The sequence below is a fragment of the Nerophis ophidion genome, linkage group LG22 (assembly GCF_033978795.1).
Source record: "Nerophis ophidion isolate RoL-2023_Sa linkage group LG22, RoL_Noph_v1.0, whole genome shotgun sequence".
Taxonomy (NCBI): Eukaryota; Metazoa; Chordata; class Actinopteri; order Syngnathiformes; family Syngnathidae; genus Nerophis; species Nerophis ophidion.
Window position 1 is genome coordinate 23651573 of NC_084632.1, and position 21334 is coordinate 23672906.

General features: G+C 40.0%; 1 protein-coding gene across 1 annotated transcript in view; it reads right to left on the reverse strand.

Annotated features, from left to right (window-relative positions):
• fcho1 (FCH and mu domain containing endocytic adaptor 1) overlaps positions 1-21334 on the reverse strand; it is a 101106-nt gene that overhangs the window by 43646 nt on the left and 36126 nt on the right. Inside the window, exons 3-5 of the mRNA XM_061883554.1 lie at positions 12152-12243; positions 3039-3113; positions 11-152 (exon numbers count right to left, since the gene is read on the reverse strand). Coding sequence (XP_061739538.1) covers positions 11-152; positions 3039-3113; positions 12152-12243 — 309 coding nt within the window. The remainder of the gene's footprint in view (positions 1-10; positions 153-3038; positions 3114-12151; positions 12244-21334) is intronic.

The window sequence follows — 21334 nt, forward strand, 5'->3', positions numbered from 1 at the left end:
TCATTTATACCTTTCGGTGAATTTTGACCTGCTCATCTGCGTACTTGTTGATGTCCCGGATGAGATCATTCATCTTCCTCATGAGCTCAAGATGGCAGAGAGCCAGTTTGTCAGAAGAGACCCTGAACACATCCCACATCGGCGCAAATGTCCTGGGGAAACACAAACATAAGCAGGTAAGATATTAAAGAATCCCAGTCTTTATTTGTAACTTAAGGACCAATAGGGAGAGACTTGAATTAATTAAAAGGAGTACTAAGTAACTTTTCAACCTTCAGAAAATATTTTCAAATCTTTTGGGATGATACATTGACTAGCAACTACTTGAATGAGACCTCTGTCATGGCCTGAAGGGGTCTGTATCGCCTTCACTGGAACTTAGCAACTTTGAAGAGGGTGGCAGGAACCCTGCCACACAAAAAACTACAAATGTGCTAACTGCTTTACGGCATACTTCCCTCCCCTTTTTTTCCACATTCGTTAGAAAGACGGACGTTGATGCTAATGCCTACGTGCAATTACTGCGATCATGGCAGAAGCTGCAAAACAACTAACGAAACGAAAAGTTTTGTCCGAGTGGACATAAAAATTAAACAAGAAAGGAGGGGACCCAGATAAATGGACAGTCCTGGATGAACACTGGCCCGGCTCTTAATCGCTGGCGTGAGTTCAAAGCCAAAGAGGAATTTCAAACTGATACAGCCTTGGCTCTGTTCCTGTTGGACTCGTCAGTAATTTTCAAAGTTCAAATCAAAATGATAATGCTAATGTTAGCTATCGGAAATTTGCGTGGTAGCAATTAATAGCCACTAGCTTGATAGTTTCACACTGACACAACTAGCCAAACAACAAACTCAAAAGTACTGTATGAAGAAAAAACAATGCGATGACTGCAAAAAGCAAATATACAGTTTGAGTAAAATATGTACCGCATTTTTTGGAGTATAAGTCGCTCCGGAGTATAAGTCGCACCTGCTCAAAATGCACAATAATGGATAAAAAACATATAAGTCGCACTGGAGTATAAGTCGCATTTTTGGGGAAAATTTATTTGATAAAATCCAACACCAAAAATAGACATTTGAAAGGCAATTTTAAATAAATAAAGAATAGTGAACAACAGGCTGAATAAGTGTACGTTGTATGACGCATAAACAACCAACTTAGAACGCGCCTGGTATGTTAACGTAACATATTATGGTAAGAGTCATTCAAATAACTATAACATATAGAACATACTATATGTTTACCAAACAATCTGTCCCACCTAGTCGATAAATCTGATGAAATCTTATACGTCTAGTCTCTTACGTGAATGAGCTAAATAATATCATTTGATATTTTACGGTAATGTGTTAATAATTTCACACATAAGTTTCTCCTGAGTATAAGTCGCACCCCCGGCCGAACTATGAAAAAAACTGCGACTTATAGTCCGAAAAATACGGTAAGTTCCTTGATAACTACTGTCTCAATCGGCATTAGCATTGCAGAGGTGTGGCCAAATACCATTGACCAATATACTGATATTAGTCCATTCTTGAGAATCAGTGGCTGTATGGGGCCATGTAATACGTGAATACGTATGTAAATGTGATTTCTTAGATGTTTTTTTTTATGTATTTGCAAATATTTCTAAAAAAATATTTTTCACATGGCCATTTTGCGGTATTGTGTGTAGAATTTTGAGGACAAAAAATAATTTTTTCTAGTTTGGAATAAGGCTGTAACATAACAAAATGTGGGAAAAAGTGAAGCGGTGTGAAAATTATGCAGGTGCACTGTATGTTGACCGCAATCTACCTGTGGCGGTGGTTTCTGGCAGTGGTTCTTAAATGGGGGTGCGCATACCCCTGTTGGTACTTGAAGGTATGCCAAGGGGTATGTGACATTTTTATAAAATATTCTAAAAATAGCAACTATTCAAAAATCCTTTATAAAGATATATATTTATTGAATAATACTTCAACAAAATATGAATGTAAGTTCATAAACTGTGAAAATAAATGCAACAATGCAATATTCAGTGTTGACAGCTAGATTTTTTGTGGACATGTTCCATAAATATTGATTTATTTTTTTGTGAAGAAATGTTTAAAATTAAGTTCATGAATCCAGATGGATCTCTATTACAATCCCCAAAGAGGGCACTTGAAGTTGATGATTACTTCTATGTATGTGTAGAAATCTTTATTTATAATTGAATCACTTGTTCATTTTTCAACAAGTTTTTAGTTATTTTTATATATTTTTTTCCAAATAGTTCAACAAAGACCACTACAAATTAGCAATATTTTGCACTGTTATACAATTTAATAAATCAGAAACTGATGACACAGTGTTGTATTTTACTTCTTTATCTCTTTTTTTTCAACCAAAAATGCTTTGCTCTGATTAAGGGGTACTTGAATTAAAAAAAAATTCACAGGGGGTACATCACTGAAAAAAGGTTGAGAATTACTGGTTTGTGGATTGGGGCTAAATGATGCCATTGTCTAATATTCATAATCCCCCACATTGGGAGAGACAAAATGTAAGCAAAAAAAGATCAAATGAATGGGGTGGGGATCTGGGGGACGCACAGCATGACCCGCTGCTTGTTGAGAAGAGCGATACATATAAATACTCGCTAAATATAACCCAAAAATCACTGGCATTACAGCTCTCTCCTGCTACGCAGTCTCGTTCTCAGGCAGACCAGGTGTGAATGAGGTGTGTTAAAATGTTGAGTTACGAGTCCATTTATTGTACGGCAATTAAATGACAATCAAAATATACACAGTCCCATAATAATGTGTTATAATAGGATGAACACCTAATAATGCCTGTGTTGAATCATTGTATGATGAAAAGACTTGGAACATTTAAGAAGTACACAAATAATGAATAAGACAAACCGTGAATGTGAACATTTGGTGGTGCAGATGGTACTCATCCATATCTTATACGCAGCCAATGTGAGTACAATAGAGCCAACAAGCTTCCAACAGTCCACATTTTATTGCCCCCTAACTCTGTATCTATATGCACTCACTCACCCTAAAGAGCTTCCATTGCTGGCCATCTTAGCCAGCTTGCCCATGGATTTGGAGTAGGTCTCCTCAATAGCAGCTCTGAAAAACAGCATTATCAAGTCCACATATTAGAATTTCTCCAACAACAATGCATTTTATCAGAGCTAAGTAAATGCTGATAAAAGCCATGCTGAAATGATTAATGGACTAATTTAACAAGGCCGCGCAATAAACTTTAAAACAATCTGCAAATTTAAACTTAAAATAATCTGCAGACTCCGGAGAGAAAAAGGCAAGAAACTTGATCCCACTATCCGTAGGGTGGATGGAACAACTTGTAACAGAGGACTGATAGTTTAATTTAAACATATATATGTTTAAATTCCATGTTTGTGCAAGAACTAAGATGTTGTCCTTTTTTGGTGGTGTTGGTGACAATCAGCACATCAAGAGAGAATTGATCCATCATTGTGAAAACATTGCAAAAGTTTTTTTTTTTTTTTCATTTTTTAAACCAGGCGTCTTCAATGTTTTCAGGCAGAGGACCTCAAACTGATGGAGATAGTTACATAGCCTGTACAACATTGTGGTTTCACCTACACTAGTCCTAAAGATACCCTTGATATTGTGCTATATATTCAAATAGTACACAATACAGTGCTTCTTATAGCTAGCGGTTAAGTAGCACCACTGTTTTGAAAATATCTTACTATAATAATTTACTAAGGTCCTGGGTTCAATCCTGCGCTCGAGATCTTTCATGTCTTCCCCATGACTGCGTGGGTTCCCTCCGGGTACTCTGGCATCCTCCCACCTCCAAAGACATGCACCTGGGGATAGGTTGATTGGCAACACTAAATTGGCCCTAGTGTGTGAATATGAGTGTGAATGTTGTCTGTCTATCCGTGTTGGCCCTGCGATTAGTAGTGACTTGTCCAGGGAGTACCCTGCCTTCCGCCCGATTGTAGCTGAGATAGGCTCCAGAGCCCCCCGCGACCCTGAAGGGAATAAGCTGTAGAAAATAGATGGATGGAATTATACCAAACAATTAATTGCTAGAATCGGTTTAAATCCAGACTCGTCATCCCGAGCATCATAATTGAGATGAAAATGTGTATAACGACATTTGAATTTGTAAGGAACTAAAAAATGAAATAAAATACACAGAACACCATATTATTACCATTTGTGGTTTTAGACAACAGATTCACATGAATGAATAACTATATTTTTCACAAATACATATTTCATTGAATAAAAATTGTCATGAGAACTGAATAACATGACTGGTGTTCATGGCCGTTCTCGTGAGTTCTTACTGTATTGTATCCGCACTGTTTACATTTAATTGTATTTAAGACAACGATATTCCCAGATTTAATTAAAGGCATCACAAAACAAGGAAAAGCAGCCTGTATGGATGACATCTATCAATACCAAAAACTGATTTATCATTATTCTTGAAAGGTTAAAATAACACTCTTTTGTCTATAAGACGTACCCATAGTGTTGGGGCTGATAACCCGTGGCTCTTTAGCGCCGCCCTATTGGCTCCCTAAAGCCTTTTCAAAAATGTTTGTAAATGGAAAAAGATGGGGGAAAAATATTCATAAACCTTCCTGTTAGAAATACCACTGTTTTATGTTATACATGCTTCATTGATGAGAGTATTTGGTGAGCACCGTTTTGTCCTACTAATTTCAGCGGTCCTTGAACTCACCGTAGTTGTTTACATGTACAACTTTTTCCGACACTGCTACAGAAAGACGCGTTTTTTACAATTCCTTCTTTGTCTCATTTTGTCCAATGTTTTATGCTGTGCGTGAATGCACAAAGGTATAGCTTTGTTGATGATATTGACTTGCTGGAGTGCTAATTAGGCATATTTGGTCAGTGCATGACTGCAAGCTAATGGATGCTAACATGCGATTTATGATAGCTGTATGTACAAATTGCATCATTATGCCTCATTTGTAGGTATAATTGAGCTAATTTAATTTGCTTTACTTATGTCCCCTATGTATTTAATTCATATTTGCATGTCTCATCACATTTCATCTATATGTAATTATTGGCTGCATTTCTCATAGTTGTTGGTGTGCCATGTTGTTAAAAACCACCGCCAACGTTACCCAGCTTGCAAAGATTGCACTAAATCCAATGCCATTTTCTTTATCCTGGACACACACATGGAGACCTTTGGCCATTCTGAGGTAGTAATTTCCAGGATGTATATCATCCTCTGAGAAACCTCCATTTTACTAATGCTTTCGAATATTGTAAAAATGTGTACAATAAATATTACATTTCAACATTTCTGTCAACGAAAATTTGCATCAGCCTGCGACACAGGGCTTTTATGGACACTAACACCATTTGTTGCCTTCATTACTACACAAATTTTCTGCGGCTCGAGACAAGATAATTTTTTGTAGTTTTGGTCCAAAATTTTTGGTTGCCAACCCCTGCTATAGTGATAAAGACACATAAAATATGATGAAATAAAGTATGTTGTCTTATGTTAGAAGCCTTTTGGGAAAGTAGATACAAAAAAGATGGATTATCAGCACCAGTCACGTCCTGCGGGATCCCAGACTTTTCGTTTCCCGACAGCTGATTTGTTGTCTGTCTAAGGCTGTCAGCAGATAAGTGCATTCCCCTTGTAAGGAATGTGCACAGGTCCTCTGAATCAATTTCAGGAATAAATCACTGGTCTAACAGTGCATGCAGTGTCTTTACTTTTTGTAGACGCACATTATTTGGCTTCAATTTATTCATTGCTAATCTCTAATTGGAGAAGATCTAATAAAGCAAAACATTCATTTTGGTAAAATACCACTTCTCCTTCAAAGGTACAGTGGAACTCAGGCTGTGTTCACACTGCAGGGTAGGATGTCCAAATAGGATTTATTGGTCAAATACAATCTTTATATGTAGTCGTGGAACAGTGACGTAAGTTCCTAAAACATACTATTTTTGCCTGTTTCTGAGGAATTATGGCGCTTTTCGTTTTTAATGACATATTGGTCAAATTATCGCGACCCTATTATTCAGAATGCAATCACAACGGATCCATATCTAATTTATATCCACATATGAAAGAGCCTTGGGTAACATTTGAAAAAAATCGGAATTGCACAGTTCACAATTACAAGGGAAAATTGTTTCTTAGGCCTTGTTCACACTGGAGGCCATTCTGATTTGTTGCCCATATGTGACCTGTATCATATTTTTTCATGACAATGTAAACAGTGTAATTCGGAATTCTCAAAATCCGAACCAAGCTTCTTTTTTATTTGGATATAAATTGGATATGTATCTGATGTGACTGCAGTCTGAATGCTCTGGTTGCGTTCACCCGACCAGTAGGTCATCATTTAGCTATAGCAAAAATAATGTTTTAGGAAAAAAGTGCAGTTCCTCTTTAAATATAACTTTTTTTCCCATTTAGCCCTATCATTGGCGCCGGGTGTGAGAGGGATATGAAAATACATGAGCAGGATGCCCAGGAGAAAGATGATAGAGTGAAAAGTACATTTTCTATATTAAATAAATATTTTCAAACTATAGAGCGACCAATTTAAAGTATTGTTTTTTGTAAAATTGCATGTTTTCGTAAACATTCGCAAGTACAAGTGGAAAAACAAGCTATCCAGTACACCGTATTAAAAACGAACATGCCAAAGTCGTTTTTAAAAATGACTTTAAATGCCGTCAGATCCGCCTGCAATCCTCCCTTTCAAGCTTCGAACTATGCATGTTTGAACTGGGTCTTTCTGATGTCGTCATGTGTGTCGTTGTATATCGACCACCCAAGTACCACAAAGACTTTATAAATGACTTTTCTGAATTTCTGGCCGAAATCCCGCCCAAATATGATCGTGTCTTAATTGCTGGTGATTTTAATATTCACACCTGCTGCCCAGACGAACCATTATCCAGGAGCTTCCTGAATGTCATTGACTCTTTTAACTTTGTACAGTCTGTGTGTAGTTCTACACACGAACGCGGGCATACACTAGACCTCGTACTGTCTTATGGTTTTATTGTTGACAATGTTGTTATTGGTGATGCGGTGTTCAGTGATCACAGTCCTGTTATGTTTAATTTAACTTTTGAACCTGATGTAAAGCCGCTTGCCATGCGTCATGCGCGTGTTATTAGGTCTGACACCGCAGCCGCCTTTTCTCCTTTGTTTACTGAGTACATGCAGAGTATATCACACCCTGCAGACACTGAACAATTGATGTACTCTTTTCTTTCGACATGTTCTAAGATTCTGGATAGTATAGCGCCCCTCAGAGCTATACGTCCCAAACCAAAACAGGAACCTCAATGAAACCACACGCACAGCTCGGCGTGAGTGGCGAAGGGCGGAGCGCAAGTGGAAAGGGGATCACTTGGAAGTCTCCTATCAAATTTTAAAAGAAAACTGTCGAAATTATCAAAGTGTGGTTAAAGCTGAGAAAACTAAATATTTGTCAGACTTAATTTTAAATAGCATCAGTAAGCCACGTGTTCTTTTTAATACTATTAGTAATGTTCTTAAACCGAATCCAGCCACTTCACTGGAGATGACAAGTGAAACTTGTGAAAAATTTCTCTCCTTTTTTAATGATAAGGTTGCTTCTATTCGGGCAAATCTTTCTTGTTTTCCATTAAGTTTTAATGTGGCCACTCAGTGCTCGACTGTGTCCTGTCACTTTCAGCCTGTGTCCATGCCTGAACTTACAGGAATAGTCGGCAAGCTAAAACCCTTGTCATGTCCCACGGACCCAGTCTCCCCTCGCTTTTTTAAAGAAATCTGGGACACTATTGATTTGTCTGTTAGGAACATCATCAACAGCAGCTTGATTTCTGGCTGTGTCCCCTCCTTTTGTAAAAGAGCTGTTGTTGAGCCTTTGATTAAAAAAACAGGTCTTGATCCGACAAGTTTGTCAAATTATCGGCCCATTTCCAAATTACCTTTTGTGTCAAAGATTTTGGAGAAATGTGTTCTGGCACAACTGCAGTCTTTTTTAGATGAAAATAGCACGTTAGATCCATTTCAGTCTGGATACAAAGCTTTGCACAGTACTGAATCTGCATTGCATTTTTAAAGGTTTTTAATGACTTGCTTTTAATGTCTGATTCTGGCAACTCTGCCATTTTAGTGCTTTTAGATCTTACAGCTGCCTTTGACACAGTCGACCACACAATTCTTTTAGACCGCCTGAGAGACTGTGTGGGTGTCAGGGGGACTGCGTTAGCGTGGTTCAGATCTTACCTGTCTGAGAGGTCCTTCTCTGTCAGGCTGGGGGACGCCACCTCCTCTTCTGCCCCGCTTTACTGTGGTGTCCCCCAGGGATCTATTTTAAGCCCCATCCTGTTCGCTCTTTATCTCCTCCCGCTTGGAGATATTTTTAAGAAACATGGAGTGTTTTATCACTTTTATGCAGATGACTGCCAAATTTATATGCCGATTTCAAAAAGCCACGGCCCCCTGACACCCTTTCTTAACTGTCTATGCGACGTCAAGGCTTGGTTAGCCCAGAATTTTTTAATAATGAATGAGGGAAAAACGGAAATTTTAGTTTTTGGTCCGGCCCTCACTGACTTGGGAACATTGCAAAATTATGTGCGTCCCAAAGTCACCAGCCTTGGCGTCACTATAGACAGCGATTTTAAACTAGACAAACAAGTCAATGGCGTTTTAAAATCGTGTTTTTATCACCTTCGTCTTTTAGTAAAGGTTAAACCGTTTTTATCTTTTAACCTTTTTGAACAAGTCGTGCATGCTTTTATTTCAAGTCGCCTGGACTACTGCAATGCACTTTATGCTGGCATTAGCCAAAAAGCTCTCTCCCGGTTGTAGTTAGTCCAGAACGCGGCAGCACGACTTTTAACAGGGGCCAGGAAACGCCAGCATATAACCCCAATTCTTCAGAGTTTGCACTGGCTCCCTGTTCATTTTAGAATTGTTTTTAAAACATTGCTGATTGTTTTTAAATCTTTACATGGACTGGCACCTCAATATATCTCGGACCTTATCCAAATTTACATTCCTGCGCGCGCTCTGAGGTCCGAGAGCCAGTTCCAGCTTGTGGTGCCCAAGACCAGACTTAAGACCAGGGGAGACAGGGCCTTCTCTGTGGTCGGCCCTAAGCTCTGGAACACTCTGCCGCTCCATGTTCAAACTGCTTCCAGAGTGGAGTGTTTTAAGTCTCGTCTTAAGACCCACTTTTATTCTTTGGCTTTTAACACTACGTGAGTTGTGTGGTCCTCTGTTCTCTGTTGTCCTCTGTGTTTTTTATACACTTTGATTTCTATTTTACTGTTTTAATTGATTTTACCCTTTAAAATAGTTTTTAATCATATTTGTTTTTATATTGTTTTTATTGGTTTTATATTTATTTATTTTTGTTTTTATTCAGTCATTGGTGGAGCATAATATATATATATACTTTTTTTATTTTATTTTATTTATTTATTTTTTACTATTGTTTTTAACATGTCCGTGCAGCACTTTGGAAACGTTATTGTTGTTTAAATGTGCTATATAAATAAAGTGGATTGGATTGGATTGCAAGATAGTGGACATATTGTAAGTAATGACCTTAGGTCCAATTTTGTGCGATTTGTGAAAATTGGTGGAAATCTGAAATGCACATTTTAAGTGCATTGAAAATTAGCTTTTCACTTCATCTATCTTAAAAAGAACTTTATGAAAGTTCAATATCAACAGATTTCCCTGGTCTGATTATTATCCTAAGGTGAGATTTTACTAGAAGGGTCTGGAGCAAACTATTTAGGCATGAGTGTGTGGGAGACATTGCACTTGTAAAGTAGCACAGTAGTGAAGACAAAGGTCAAAAGTCACGGGAAAGATTGTACAATGAGAGACTTGTCTTTGCACCACAGTTTAAATAAAACCTCTTTGCCGAAGCATTGATCGTGCACTTGGACAAATAAACGGCATGAAATCCACAAGGATTTGTAAATACACTGAACCAAAATACAAACGCAAAACTTTTTTTTTTTGCCTTAAATTTTCATGAGTTGAACTCCATCCATACATTTTTCTACCGCTTGTCCCGTTCGGGGTGGCGGGGGGTGCTCTAGCCTATCAAAACTCAAAGAGCTAAAACTTTTAATGTATACACAAAATACCTCCATCCATTCAGACAGACAACATTCACAAACACATTCACACACTAGGGCCAATTTAGTGCTGTCAATCAATCTATCCCCAGGTGCATGTCTTTGGAAGTGGGAGGAAGCCGGAGTACCCGCAGGGAACCCACGCATTCATGGGGAGGACATGCAAACTCCACACAGAAAGATCCCGAGCCCGCGATTGAACCCAGGACTAATCAGGACCTTTGTATTGTGAGGCAGACGCACTAACCCCTCTTCCACCGTGACGCCCACACAAAATAACTATTCCTCTAAAATATTGTTCACAACTCTGTCTAAATCTGTGTTAGTGAACATTTCTTTTTTGTCAAGATAATCCATCTCACCTCACAGGTGTGGCATATCAGGATGGTGTTTAAACAGCATGGACAAGTGTGCCGACAATAAAAGGCCAGGCTGAAATGTGCAGTTTTATAACACAGCACAATGCCACAGATGTTGCACGTTTTGAAGGAGCATGCAAGGAATGTCCACCATAGCTGTTGCCCGTGAATGGAACGTTCATTTCTCTACCATAAGCGGTCTCCAAAGGCGTTTCTGAGAATTTGGCATTACACCCAACCAGCCTAACAACCGCAGACCATGTGTAACAACACCAGCCCATGACCTCTACATCCAGCAAGTACATCTCCATGATCGTCTGAGACCAGCCACCCGCTGCAACAATTGGTTTGCATAACCAAAGAATTTCTGCACAAATTGTGAAAAACCGTCCCAGGGAAGCTTATCTGCATGCTCGTCGTCCTCATTGGGGTCTCCACCAGACTGCAGTTCGTCGTCGTAACCGACTTGAGTGGGCAAATGCTCACATTCGATGGCGTCTGGCATGTTAGAGAGGTGTTCTCTTCACGGATGAATCCCTGTTTTCACTGTTCAAGGCAGATGGTAGACAGCAGGTGTGGCATCATGTGGGAGAGCGGTTTGCTGATGTCACCGTTGTGAATGGAGTGGCCCCTGGTGGGGCTAGGGTTCGGGTATGGACAGGCGTATGTTATGGACAACGAACGCAAGTGCATTTTGTTGATGGCATGTTGAATGCACAGAGATACTGTAACGAGATCCTGAGGCCCATTGTTGTGCCATTCACTCCAGATCATCACCTCATGTAGCAGCATGACAATGCATGGCCCCATGTTACAAAGATCTGTACACAATTCTTTGAAGCTGAAAACATCCCAATTCTTACATGGCCAGCATACTCACCGTACATTTCATCCATTGAGCATGTTTGGGGGAATGTGGATTGGCATTTACGACAGCATGTTCCAATTCCTGTCAATATTCAGCAACTTGGCACAGCCCTTGAAGAAGAGCGGACCAACATTCCACAGGCCACAATTAACCACCTGATCAACTCTATGTAAAGGAGATGTGTTGCACTGCGGGAAGTAAATGGTGGTCACACCAGATACTGACTGCTTTTCTGACCCCCAGCAGAACCCCAATAAAGCAAAACTGCTTATTTCAAAGTGGCTTTTTATCGTGGGCAGCCTAAGGCTCACCTGTGCAATAATCATGCTGTTTTATCAGCATCTTGATATGCCACATCCGTGAGGTGGGATGGATTATCGCGGCAAAATAGAAGTGCTCACTAACACAGATTTAGACAGATTTGTAAACATTTTTTGCGAGAAAGGTATTCTGCGTATATAGTGAAAGTTTAAGATCTTTGAGTTCAACTTATGAAGAATAAGAGCAAAAATGAAAGTGTGTTTAGATTTTTGTTCAATATAAAAGCTAAAAACTTTACAAAATGCTGGCTAAATGTCATCTATCGCTGTACAGGCCGGATCTACTAAGATCTAAATAACTGTGCACAAGCGTAATAGATCAGCTTCAAGTGTGTTTTTAAGTTTGCACGTGTTTTAAAACACACAAATTTTGAGTCGATAAGGCTCTAAGTGTGCAGATATTGTCTTCAACGGCAGAGACAGATTTTCAAAAATGCGCACGAACCTTACCTCTCACGAACAAACTCGGCGAGCTCCTTGGTCGCCAGCTGGCCGTGCTTCATGTTGTGGTAGAGCACATCAAAGCCGGCATTCTTCTCCCCCTGCCAAAACATAAATAACACAAATGAAGAAATACAAACACTTGCATATATACAGTATATCAACACCTTTCTGGAAAACGGCAGGAAGCTACTGTATGAGGTTGATAAATTTTGTTGATCAGGTGGAATTTGATTGTGATCTTAAATAACATGAACATGTGATTTCATTTCTAAAATGTTGCAGATTTTTTACTTAATGAGCTGCAACACAAGAAAACTTGTCTAGGACTACCTGGCTTGTTCTCCCTGGCAACCATCAAACCTTGCCAGCTAGGACAAGTTGACCCAACTGCCCTGGTTCCTGACGTCTATCATTCATCAGCTCACAGGAGCACATCCATTAATTGACTTCTCCTTTAACTTGTCTTTATTAAGTGTTAAACAACATGTGTTTCTTAGAAACAGAGATGTGAGCACCCTTTGAGAAAAAAAAGAGGAAAATTCCTATCAGCACAAAGTGCTGCCTCGCAAACCCTGAAAGAAAATGTTTTAAAGCAACACTCCCTTAATTGTAATTGGGTGCATTTCTACATTACAGTTTACCTTTGATTAATTCTCATCCAACAACTTTTTTTGGCTGTATTTTTGAGACGTTCATGTCCCATGTAATACAATTTTTAGCTTTTTTACTAGATAATTTACCAAAATTATTATCATTGAAGATGTAATATAGCATTCTATAACATGCATGCAAATAACTCCGAAAACATTTCCCATTTGGCAACTCTATTCTGTACACACTCCCTCTTCCAGTGTTGTGACTGCTGTTTATGGTTTATAGTCACGTCAAACATATACCTTTTTGCTCGCTACTAATAACTCTAAATCTACAACTGCTTTGGAACTAACAGTGTCCAGATTGTAATCATCCAAATATGATTAATAGCGAAGTGGACAGCCGTCAACGCTGTGGCAACAAGTAAGCTAGCTAGATAGATGGTTAGAGAACTAGCGAGCTTGTTTCGGTGCCCCTGATCCCAGTCCTGCAATTCAGTGTGGTGATTGGGCAAGAGGAAAAGAGAGTACCTGCTACTGAGGCGAGCATTCAACAAATTTTATTTGGATTGTATTTTTATTATTTCATAAAAAAAAACAACAACAGAGGAATTGTTATTTTGACGCAAAAATAAATGTTTAAAAACGAGGGCTTAAGCGTTTTTGCGGAAATTTCACATGCCTGTAGAAAGACAAAATGAAAGTTGCAAAAATAGACACTAAAATTACACCATTGCAGGTCATTGAAGAATGTAATTAGTTTAATCTACAGTTGACAGTCACTTAATTTAATCTATATCAAATCTGCACATTTGAGCAAGTGCATATGTTGTATTCCAAGCTATATTTTTTTCAGTCAGCTCTGCAGGCAAGACAGCTGCTTTTTAGGTCCTAAAATATCCTGTCGGAGAAGAACAGACCAATTCCCAGGTACCAGGGGAATGCCTGGAATGGCAAGGAAGGCTTGACCACACAAGCACACACACACACAACCTGCACTAAGACAGACATGCTGACTGGTCTTCTTAAAAAAAAAAAAAAACTTACAGAAAGCAGTTTTTGAAGACCTATGTGGATGTCAGTGGCAGGTTTGTCATTTTGATGACTTGTCAGCTCATTTTGCAGAGCAACCCCTGAGCTTTTTTAACTGACTTTTCACTCTAAGCATCACTTCACCAACAACATACATAACATACATGGAGTAATATCGGTTCTATATAACCATAGTACGAACTATACATAACTGAGAACAGTTATGTATTGAAAAAATATATACATTAATTTTAGGCATTGAGATTGCATGCATTTGTTTAATGTAAATTGTCTCCATTTCTCACTCAAAACAATTATCCCACCAAGAAACATTGATCATTTTGAGTAAATTATTATATCATACTGTACTACACTACAATTAGTGTGGCAGAAGTCAAGACAATATTATTATTTTGTAATGTTGTCACATGGAAAATAGTGTTGTGAAAATGGTGTGCTTTAGTGTAGGCTATTTTACCTATCGATTAGTGTGTTCGATTAATCGAATAATGGGATTAAACACAAGTTATAGCCTTAATTGAAAAAAAATTGTTTCTGCTTATTACTTTCTCTTTTTCTTTTTTACAATCAATGCACATCATCAATGTTGAAATTGTAGTTTTATGTGTGCTCCTATGAAAATAAAAATAAACACTTTCCACTGTTTGGCGCCAGACAGATAACGGCACCAACACACCCCTGCTCTCATGTGTGCTCTATTACGACGGCAATGCAGAAACTACAGGTGAAACAAAAAAAAAAATGTGATTATCGTCCAAAAGTCTATTCATGTCAGTAGTTCAACTTCAAATGTGAAACCAATATGTTATATAAATTCAGTACATGCAAAATGAGATATGGCAATCAATTTGTTATAATTTTAATGATCAAGGCTTACAGTTTTTAAACCCCCCACATTTTCTGAGATTTTCCATTCTAGGTTTTCCTAAGCTTTAAACCATGATCATCAAAGTTATGTCAAAATAACTTTTGAAATATCATGAGTTCCATGTTTTGAGCCTGTGTCAAATATTATTGTCACCTTGTAAATCTAATTGCTGAAATAAACAAACCTTCGCACAATATTACAATTTTTTGAGTTTCACATGAATGTTCACATATTTAAAGTTCCGAGTACTCCATGCGGTCCAAATTTGATACATTTTTAATAGTTACACTCATTAAACAGTTAATCAAGGCAACAAAATTGATCGATTTGATTGATTACTAAATACCTATGGTGGTTTTCTGACATCTGGAAGCGTAGTGGTTAGGACTGGTCCGTAAATTTACATTGGCATATTAGCATTGACAATGCTGAGATAGGCACCAGTGCCCCCCACAACCCCGAAGGGAATAAGCGGTAGAAAATGGATGCATAAAATACTGTTCATACTTTAAATTAGTGCACATTCCAAATTTTTCCAGATGTTTTTATTTTATTTTGTACAAACTGTGTTTTTGTATGAAAATAGTACAATTAATCATACAGTAGTCCTGTCTGTGTCAATTACTCGCCAAATAATGTGTCCCTTTCCTACAGTTGGCAGGCTACTGCTGTTGCAACCCGACCCTCACTACAGATAGGTGAGCTACCACACACATGCATGCACATAAACTGCAGAGCACCTGTTCACTGCTGCGGACTGTCTAGTGTTAGTCATTGGTTTGAAAAAAAATTTGATATATTATAGTATACCATATGTATAAATATTTGAAAAAGAAGAAATATAAGCACGCTCGTCTTTGAAAAGATAAAGGTTATTAAATATTTACTCAAGGCGTTGGTCCTAATGACGGCGCTTCCTAATGGGTAACATGTACAGTGTTTGGCAAAATAAATTGTCAGAGATCATGGGGTTCACACTGTACTTAGTTTAATGTTGTTAGATTTTGGAATAAATCTAAATAGTTAGTGTGCCATCGGGGTGATCATGTGTTGCTTCAGGTAAAACAGCAATGTAAAATGCATCCATAGTTATCACTGTGTGACTACTTTCTGTTATGAATTGATTGATCTACCATGAATTGATTAACGTGGACCCCGACTTAAACAAGTTGAAAAACTTATTCGGGTGTTACCATTTAGTGGTCAATTGTACGGAATATGTACTGTACTGTGCAATCTACTATTAAAAGTATCAATCACTCAATCAATGACAAATGACTTCATCTTAACCACATTTACTCTTCTTTTTAGAGTCATGTCAACTTTTTGGATGTGTGGATTAGTATGTAGTGGGGCTTCACGGAGCCGTGCATTTAATCAATGTATATATTGACAAGACATCAGAAGTGTTTTGCAGAAATAAATGGCTCCTCATAAATTACCCTTTTTGCTCAAAGCACAGCATTCAACAAAAAATCACTGGCCTTGATGCGCTTTCCCCACCTGGCCAACAATGTCCCCCAGAGATTAGCTAAAGATCCGCTCGTTTTGATTCACTATATTCTCCTCCATAGTCCAATAATCTTCAGTACCACTTCTTTGCTCTTGACATTTGAAACCCTAACTCTTGCCACTTATTGTAACTCACCAGCTGCATTAACAAAAACTGGCCATCAAGCTAACTTTGTGACAAATGATTACAATTGGTTCAAAATCCCTCAACAGAACTAACCGCTTACCATTTATGGCTTCACTGGTACTGCTTCCTTTACCATACGCAACAGTTGTGCCATCTTTGACTAAACTGGGGGCCGAGTCCCCCCTTGAAGTCAATCCATCAATTTCCTTTATTTAACCAGGTAAAGACTCATTGAGATTAAAATCTCTTTTTCAAAAGTGACCTGACAAAAAGGGCGGCACAAACAAAGTTACAATATTAATTACAACAAGACAATACAACAGACCAGCAGCAGTCATACCACAACAGGTCAAAAATAACTTAAAACGATTAAGTAATAATTCAATTTAAAAGCAGGTACATTGCCCAAGAGAACTAGTTTCTCGATCTTTTAAAATGGACTTAAACTCCCCTAAAGTGATTCATTCTGGTAGCCTCAGATCTTTCTGAATGTCATTCCATGACCAGGGAGCAGCATAACTGAAGGCTTTTTTTTTTTTTAGCAAGTTTTGTGTTGGCTCTAGGAACCAACATGTGGAGAACTTCCTGTGAGTGTACGCTGTAATGACTGGAGTCTCTACACACAAAGGAACACAGATAGGTGGGGACAAGTCCAGGAAGACATTTATATATAAAAACTATCCATCCAGAATGTCTTCGGGCAGTTAAAGATGGACAGTTTGCCTTTGCATACAAAGTGCCTTGGTGGACAAGATTTCCACAACCAGTAATAAAACATAAGGCACAGTGATATACCTACCGGCCTCTGGGTTCAATTCAAAACTTAGGAGACAAACATTTTGCAGCAAATTCCTAAAAACACAAGAGTGCTCCTGTTGTACAGAGGAACTTGGACCATTGTAAACACATAGGCAGATCCCTGCATAGGATCACTCGTACCTCTAAATCACTTTAAAACGTATTTAGAAACTGGCAACAATACTTAATTTTTCCATAACCTGTATAATAAAATAACCAAGCAAACACTGAGGAACTCTTTTTGTAGCGTAGTAACACATCGCCATGTTACGGTGTTAGCCGTAATAGCTACGGCAAGAGATAAGGTAGCTTCTACGTCAACACGAAACGTGTTTGAGTTAGTAATGCACAACTCTGGGATACGTGCGCCCCCAAAGCAATTTAGTTGATAATCCCTTGTCTACAACTTTGACAAACATCAAACTCATCACCAGCAAAATAAGCACATGGAGCCCAGTTGCACTATATAATATTGCTCCTATTGCTCTAATACAGAGTTTCCGACAAACATACATAACAATAAAAATACTTGCTCACCGTGGACAAATTCCACAAGCCACAATTGAATAAAACACATAATACCAGAGTGAAAACCCACTGACAGCCTTCTTCAAGTGCCACAATGCTATACTCGAGCTTCTGATGAAAATCCTTCAGGCTGATTTATGCAAACCCTCTTGTCCCTCGTCTCTGACCGATCTCTTATTCAGCAATTAAGTTGACCATTTTGGTTCCGCACCAGGGAGCCCATTAACATTACAATGATGGAACTGACAGAAGAGAAGAGAGAAATGAAGGGGGTGAAGTAACTTTCCATGAGGCAACTTTGGGATTGGAATTTACTGCGGATTGGTCATGGAAGTAAGTATACTGAAGGTAAACAAATGTATTTCACTGTTAAAAGGCTCGATTCCAGTTCCTCTTAAAGATTACTAACCATTGTGAATTATTCTCTGATTATTTTACTGTACAGTCAGTTCCATCTTGAAGCAATGGAGGCAATATGCCGTGCATAACTTAAAAGCAAACAAAAGTAGCTGTTGATCCTGTCCAACAGACCAATCCAAAACTAGGAAATATAAACAAACTGAATGCTTTGAACAAAAGCACCTCAATGAGAGCCAGGAAGTACATCACCTAGGCTTTGAACTTACTCGATAATTTTAAGATTTTTATTGCAGACAAATAAAAAAAAATCCATGTTTTTCTCCACTTGGCCGGAATATTTTTTGCCCCAATGAGCTTCCGCAGCCCTTGTCTTCCCCCTTATATCCTGAGAAGAGATCCAAAGCAAAACATGGCAAGTGCTAATGCTAACGAGAGCGAGACGTTTGTTCCACGGAAAAGAAAATTGCATAAGTATTGCCTCCGAGAGGAAGCTCTTATACTAGTTCTTTGAAAATTATTGCATAAAAAGTACAGCGTGGCGCAGTGGGAGAATGGCCGTGCGCAACCCGAGGGGCCCTGGTTCAAATCCCACCTAGTACCAACATCGTCACGTCCGTTGTGTCCTGAGCAAGACACTTCACCCTTGCTCCTGATGGGTGCTGGTTGGCGCCTTGCATGGCAGCTCCCTCCATCAGTGTGTGAATGTGTGTGTGAATGGATAAATGTGGAAGTAGTGTCAAAGCGCTTTGAGTACCTTGAAGGTAGAAAAGCGCTATACAAGTACAACCCATTTATCATTTATCATTTATTTAAATCTGGTGTAAAAAAAACATACAAATTAAAATTTTGCTTAGAGTAGGATGCAGTGTAGGCAGTGCTATTTATAACTATTCATCCATCTATTTTCTACCGCTTGTCCCTTGCGGAGTCGTGGGGGTGCTGGAGCCTATTTCAGCTGCATTTGGGCGGGAGGCGGCGTACACACTGGACAAGTCGCCACCTCATCACAGGGCCAATACAAATAAGACAGACAAAATTCACACACACATTCACACACTAGGGCCAATTTAGTTTTTATTTTTGATTTAAAAAAAGCAAGACTTGTTTTGAATTATATCAGTCATTCATATGTATTAGTTTCTTCAAAAAGCAGGGAAGAAAATCGTAAAAAATTGTGAATCAAATTTTTGTGAAAAAAAATCTGATATTTTATTTTCAGACTACATCGCCCAGGCTTAACATTCCAAAGTTTCTTACAAATTGAACTACCATTGGAAAAATACATTGTTGATTAAAACATTGTAGTTAACATCCATCCATTTATCCATCTTCTTCTGCTTATCCGAGGTCAGGTCGCGGGGGCAGCAGCCTAAGTAGGGAAGTCCAGACTTTCCTCTCCCCAGTCAGTTTGTCCAGGTCTTCCCGGGGGGTCCTCAGGCGTTCCCAGGCCAGCCAGGAGACATAATCTTCCCAACGTGTCCTCATACCGGTCGGACGTGCCCTAAACACCTCCCTAGAGAGGCGTTCGGGTGGCATCTTGACCAGATGCCCGAACCACCTCATCTGGCTCCTCCCGATGTAGAGGAGCAGCGGCTTTACTTTGAGCTCCCCCCGCATGGCAGAGCTTCTCACCCTATCTCTAAGGGAGAGCCCTGCCACCCGGCGGAGGAAACTCATTTCGGCCGCTTGTACCCGTGATCTTGTCCTTCCGGTCAAAACCCAAACATCATGACCATAGGTGAGGATGGGAACGTAGATGGACCGGTAAATTGAGACCTTTGCCTTCCGGCTCTGCTCCTTTTTCACCACAACAAATCGATACAGCGTCTGCATTACTGAAGACACCGCACCGATCTGCCTGTCGATCTCAAGATCCACTCTTCCCTCACTCGTGAACAAAACTCCGAGGTACTTGAACTCCTCCACTTGGGGCAGGGTCTCCTCCCCACCCCGGAGATGGCACTCCAGCCTTTTCCGGGCGAGAACCATGGACTCTGAATTGGAGGTGCTGATTCTCATCACAGTCGCTTCACACTCGGCTGCCAACCGATCCAGTGAGAGCTGAAGATCCTGGCCAGATGAAGCCATCAGGACCACATCATCTGCAAAAAGCAGAGACCTAATCCTGCAGCCACCAGACCAGATCCCCTCAACACCCTGACTGCGCCTACAATTTCTGTCCATAAAAGTTATGAACAGAATCGGTGACAAAGGGCAGCCTTGGCGGAGTCCAACCCTCACTGGAAACGTGCCCGATTTACTGCCAGCAATGCAGACCAAGCTCTGACACTGATCGTACAGGGAGCAGACCGCCACAATCAGACAGTCCGATACCTCATACTCTCTGAGCACTCCCCACAGGACTTCCCGAGGGACACGGTCAAATGTCTTCACCAAGTCCACAAAGCACATGTAGACTGGTTGGGCAAACTCCCATGCACCTTCAAGGACCCTGCCAAGAGTATAGAGCTGGTCCACAGTTCCACTACCAGGACGAAAACCACAATGTTCCTCCTGAATCCGAGGTTCGAATATCGGGCGTATCCTCCTCTCCAGTACACCTGAATAGACCTTACCGGGAAGGCTGAGGAGTGTGATCCCACAATAGTTGGAACACACCCTCCGGTTCCCCTTCTTAAAGAGAGGAACCACCACCCCGGTCTTCCCCCGATGTCCACGCGATGCTGCAGAGTGCTGTCAACCAAGACAGCCCCACAGAATCCGGGGCCTTGCCACTGAGGAGCTTTTTAACTACCTCAGCAACCTCATCCCCAGAAATAGGAGAGCCCACATATCCCCCAAGGCTACTGCTTCCTCATAGGAAGACGTGTTGGTGGGCTTGAGGAGGTCTTCTAAGTATTCTCTCCACCGATCCACAACATCCACAGTTGAGGTCAGCAGAACACCATCCTCACCATACACTGTGTTGACAGTGCACCGCTTCCCCTTCCTGAGGCGGCGGATGGTGGTCCAGAATTGCTTCAAAGCCGTCCGGAAGTCGTTTTCCATGGCATCCCCAAACTCCTCCCATGTCCGAGTTTTGCCTCCACTACCGCTGAAGCCGCACACCGCTTAGCCGGTCGGTACCTGTCCACTGCCTCCGGAGTCCTATGAGCCAAAAAAACCCTATAGGAGTCTCTTCAGATTGACAGCATCCCTCACCGCCGGTGTCCACCAACGGGTTCTAGGATTACCGCCACGACAGGCACCAACTACCTTACGGCCACAGCTCCAATCAGCCGCCTCGACAATAGAGGTGCGGAACATGGTCCACTTGGACTCAATGTCCAGCATCTCCCTTGTGACATGTTCAAAGTTCTTCTGGAGGTGGGAATTGAAACTTTCTCTGA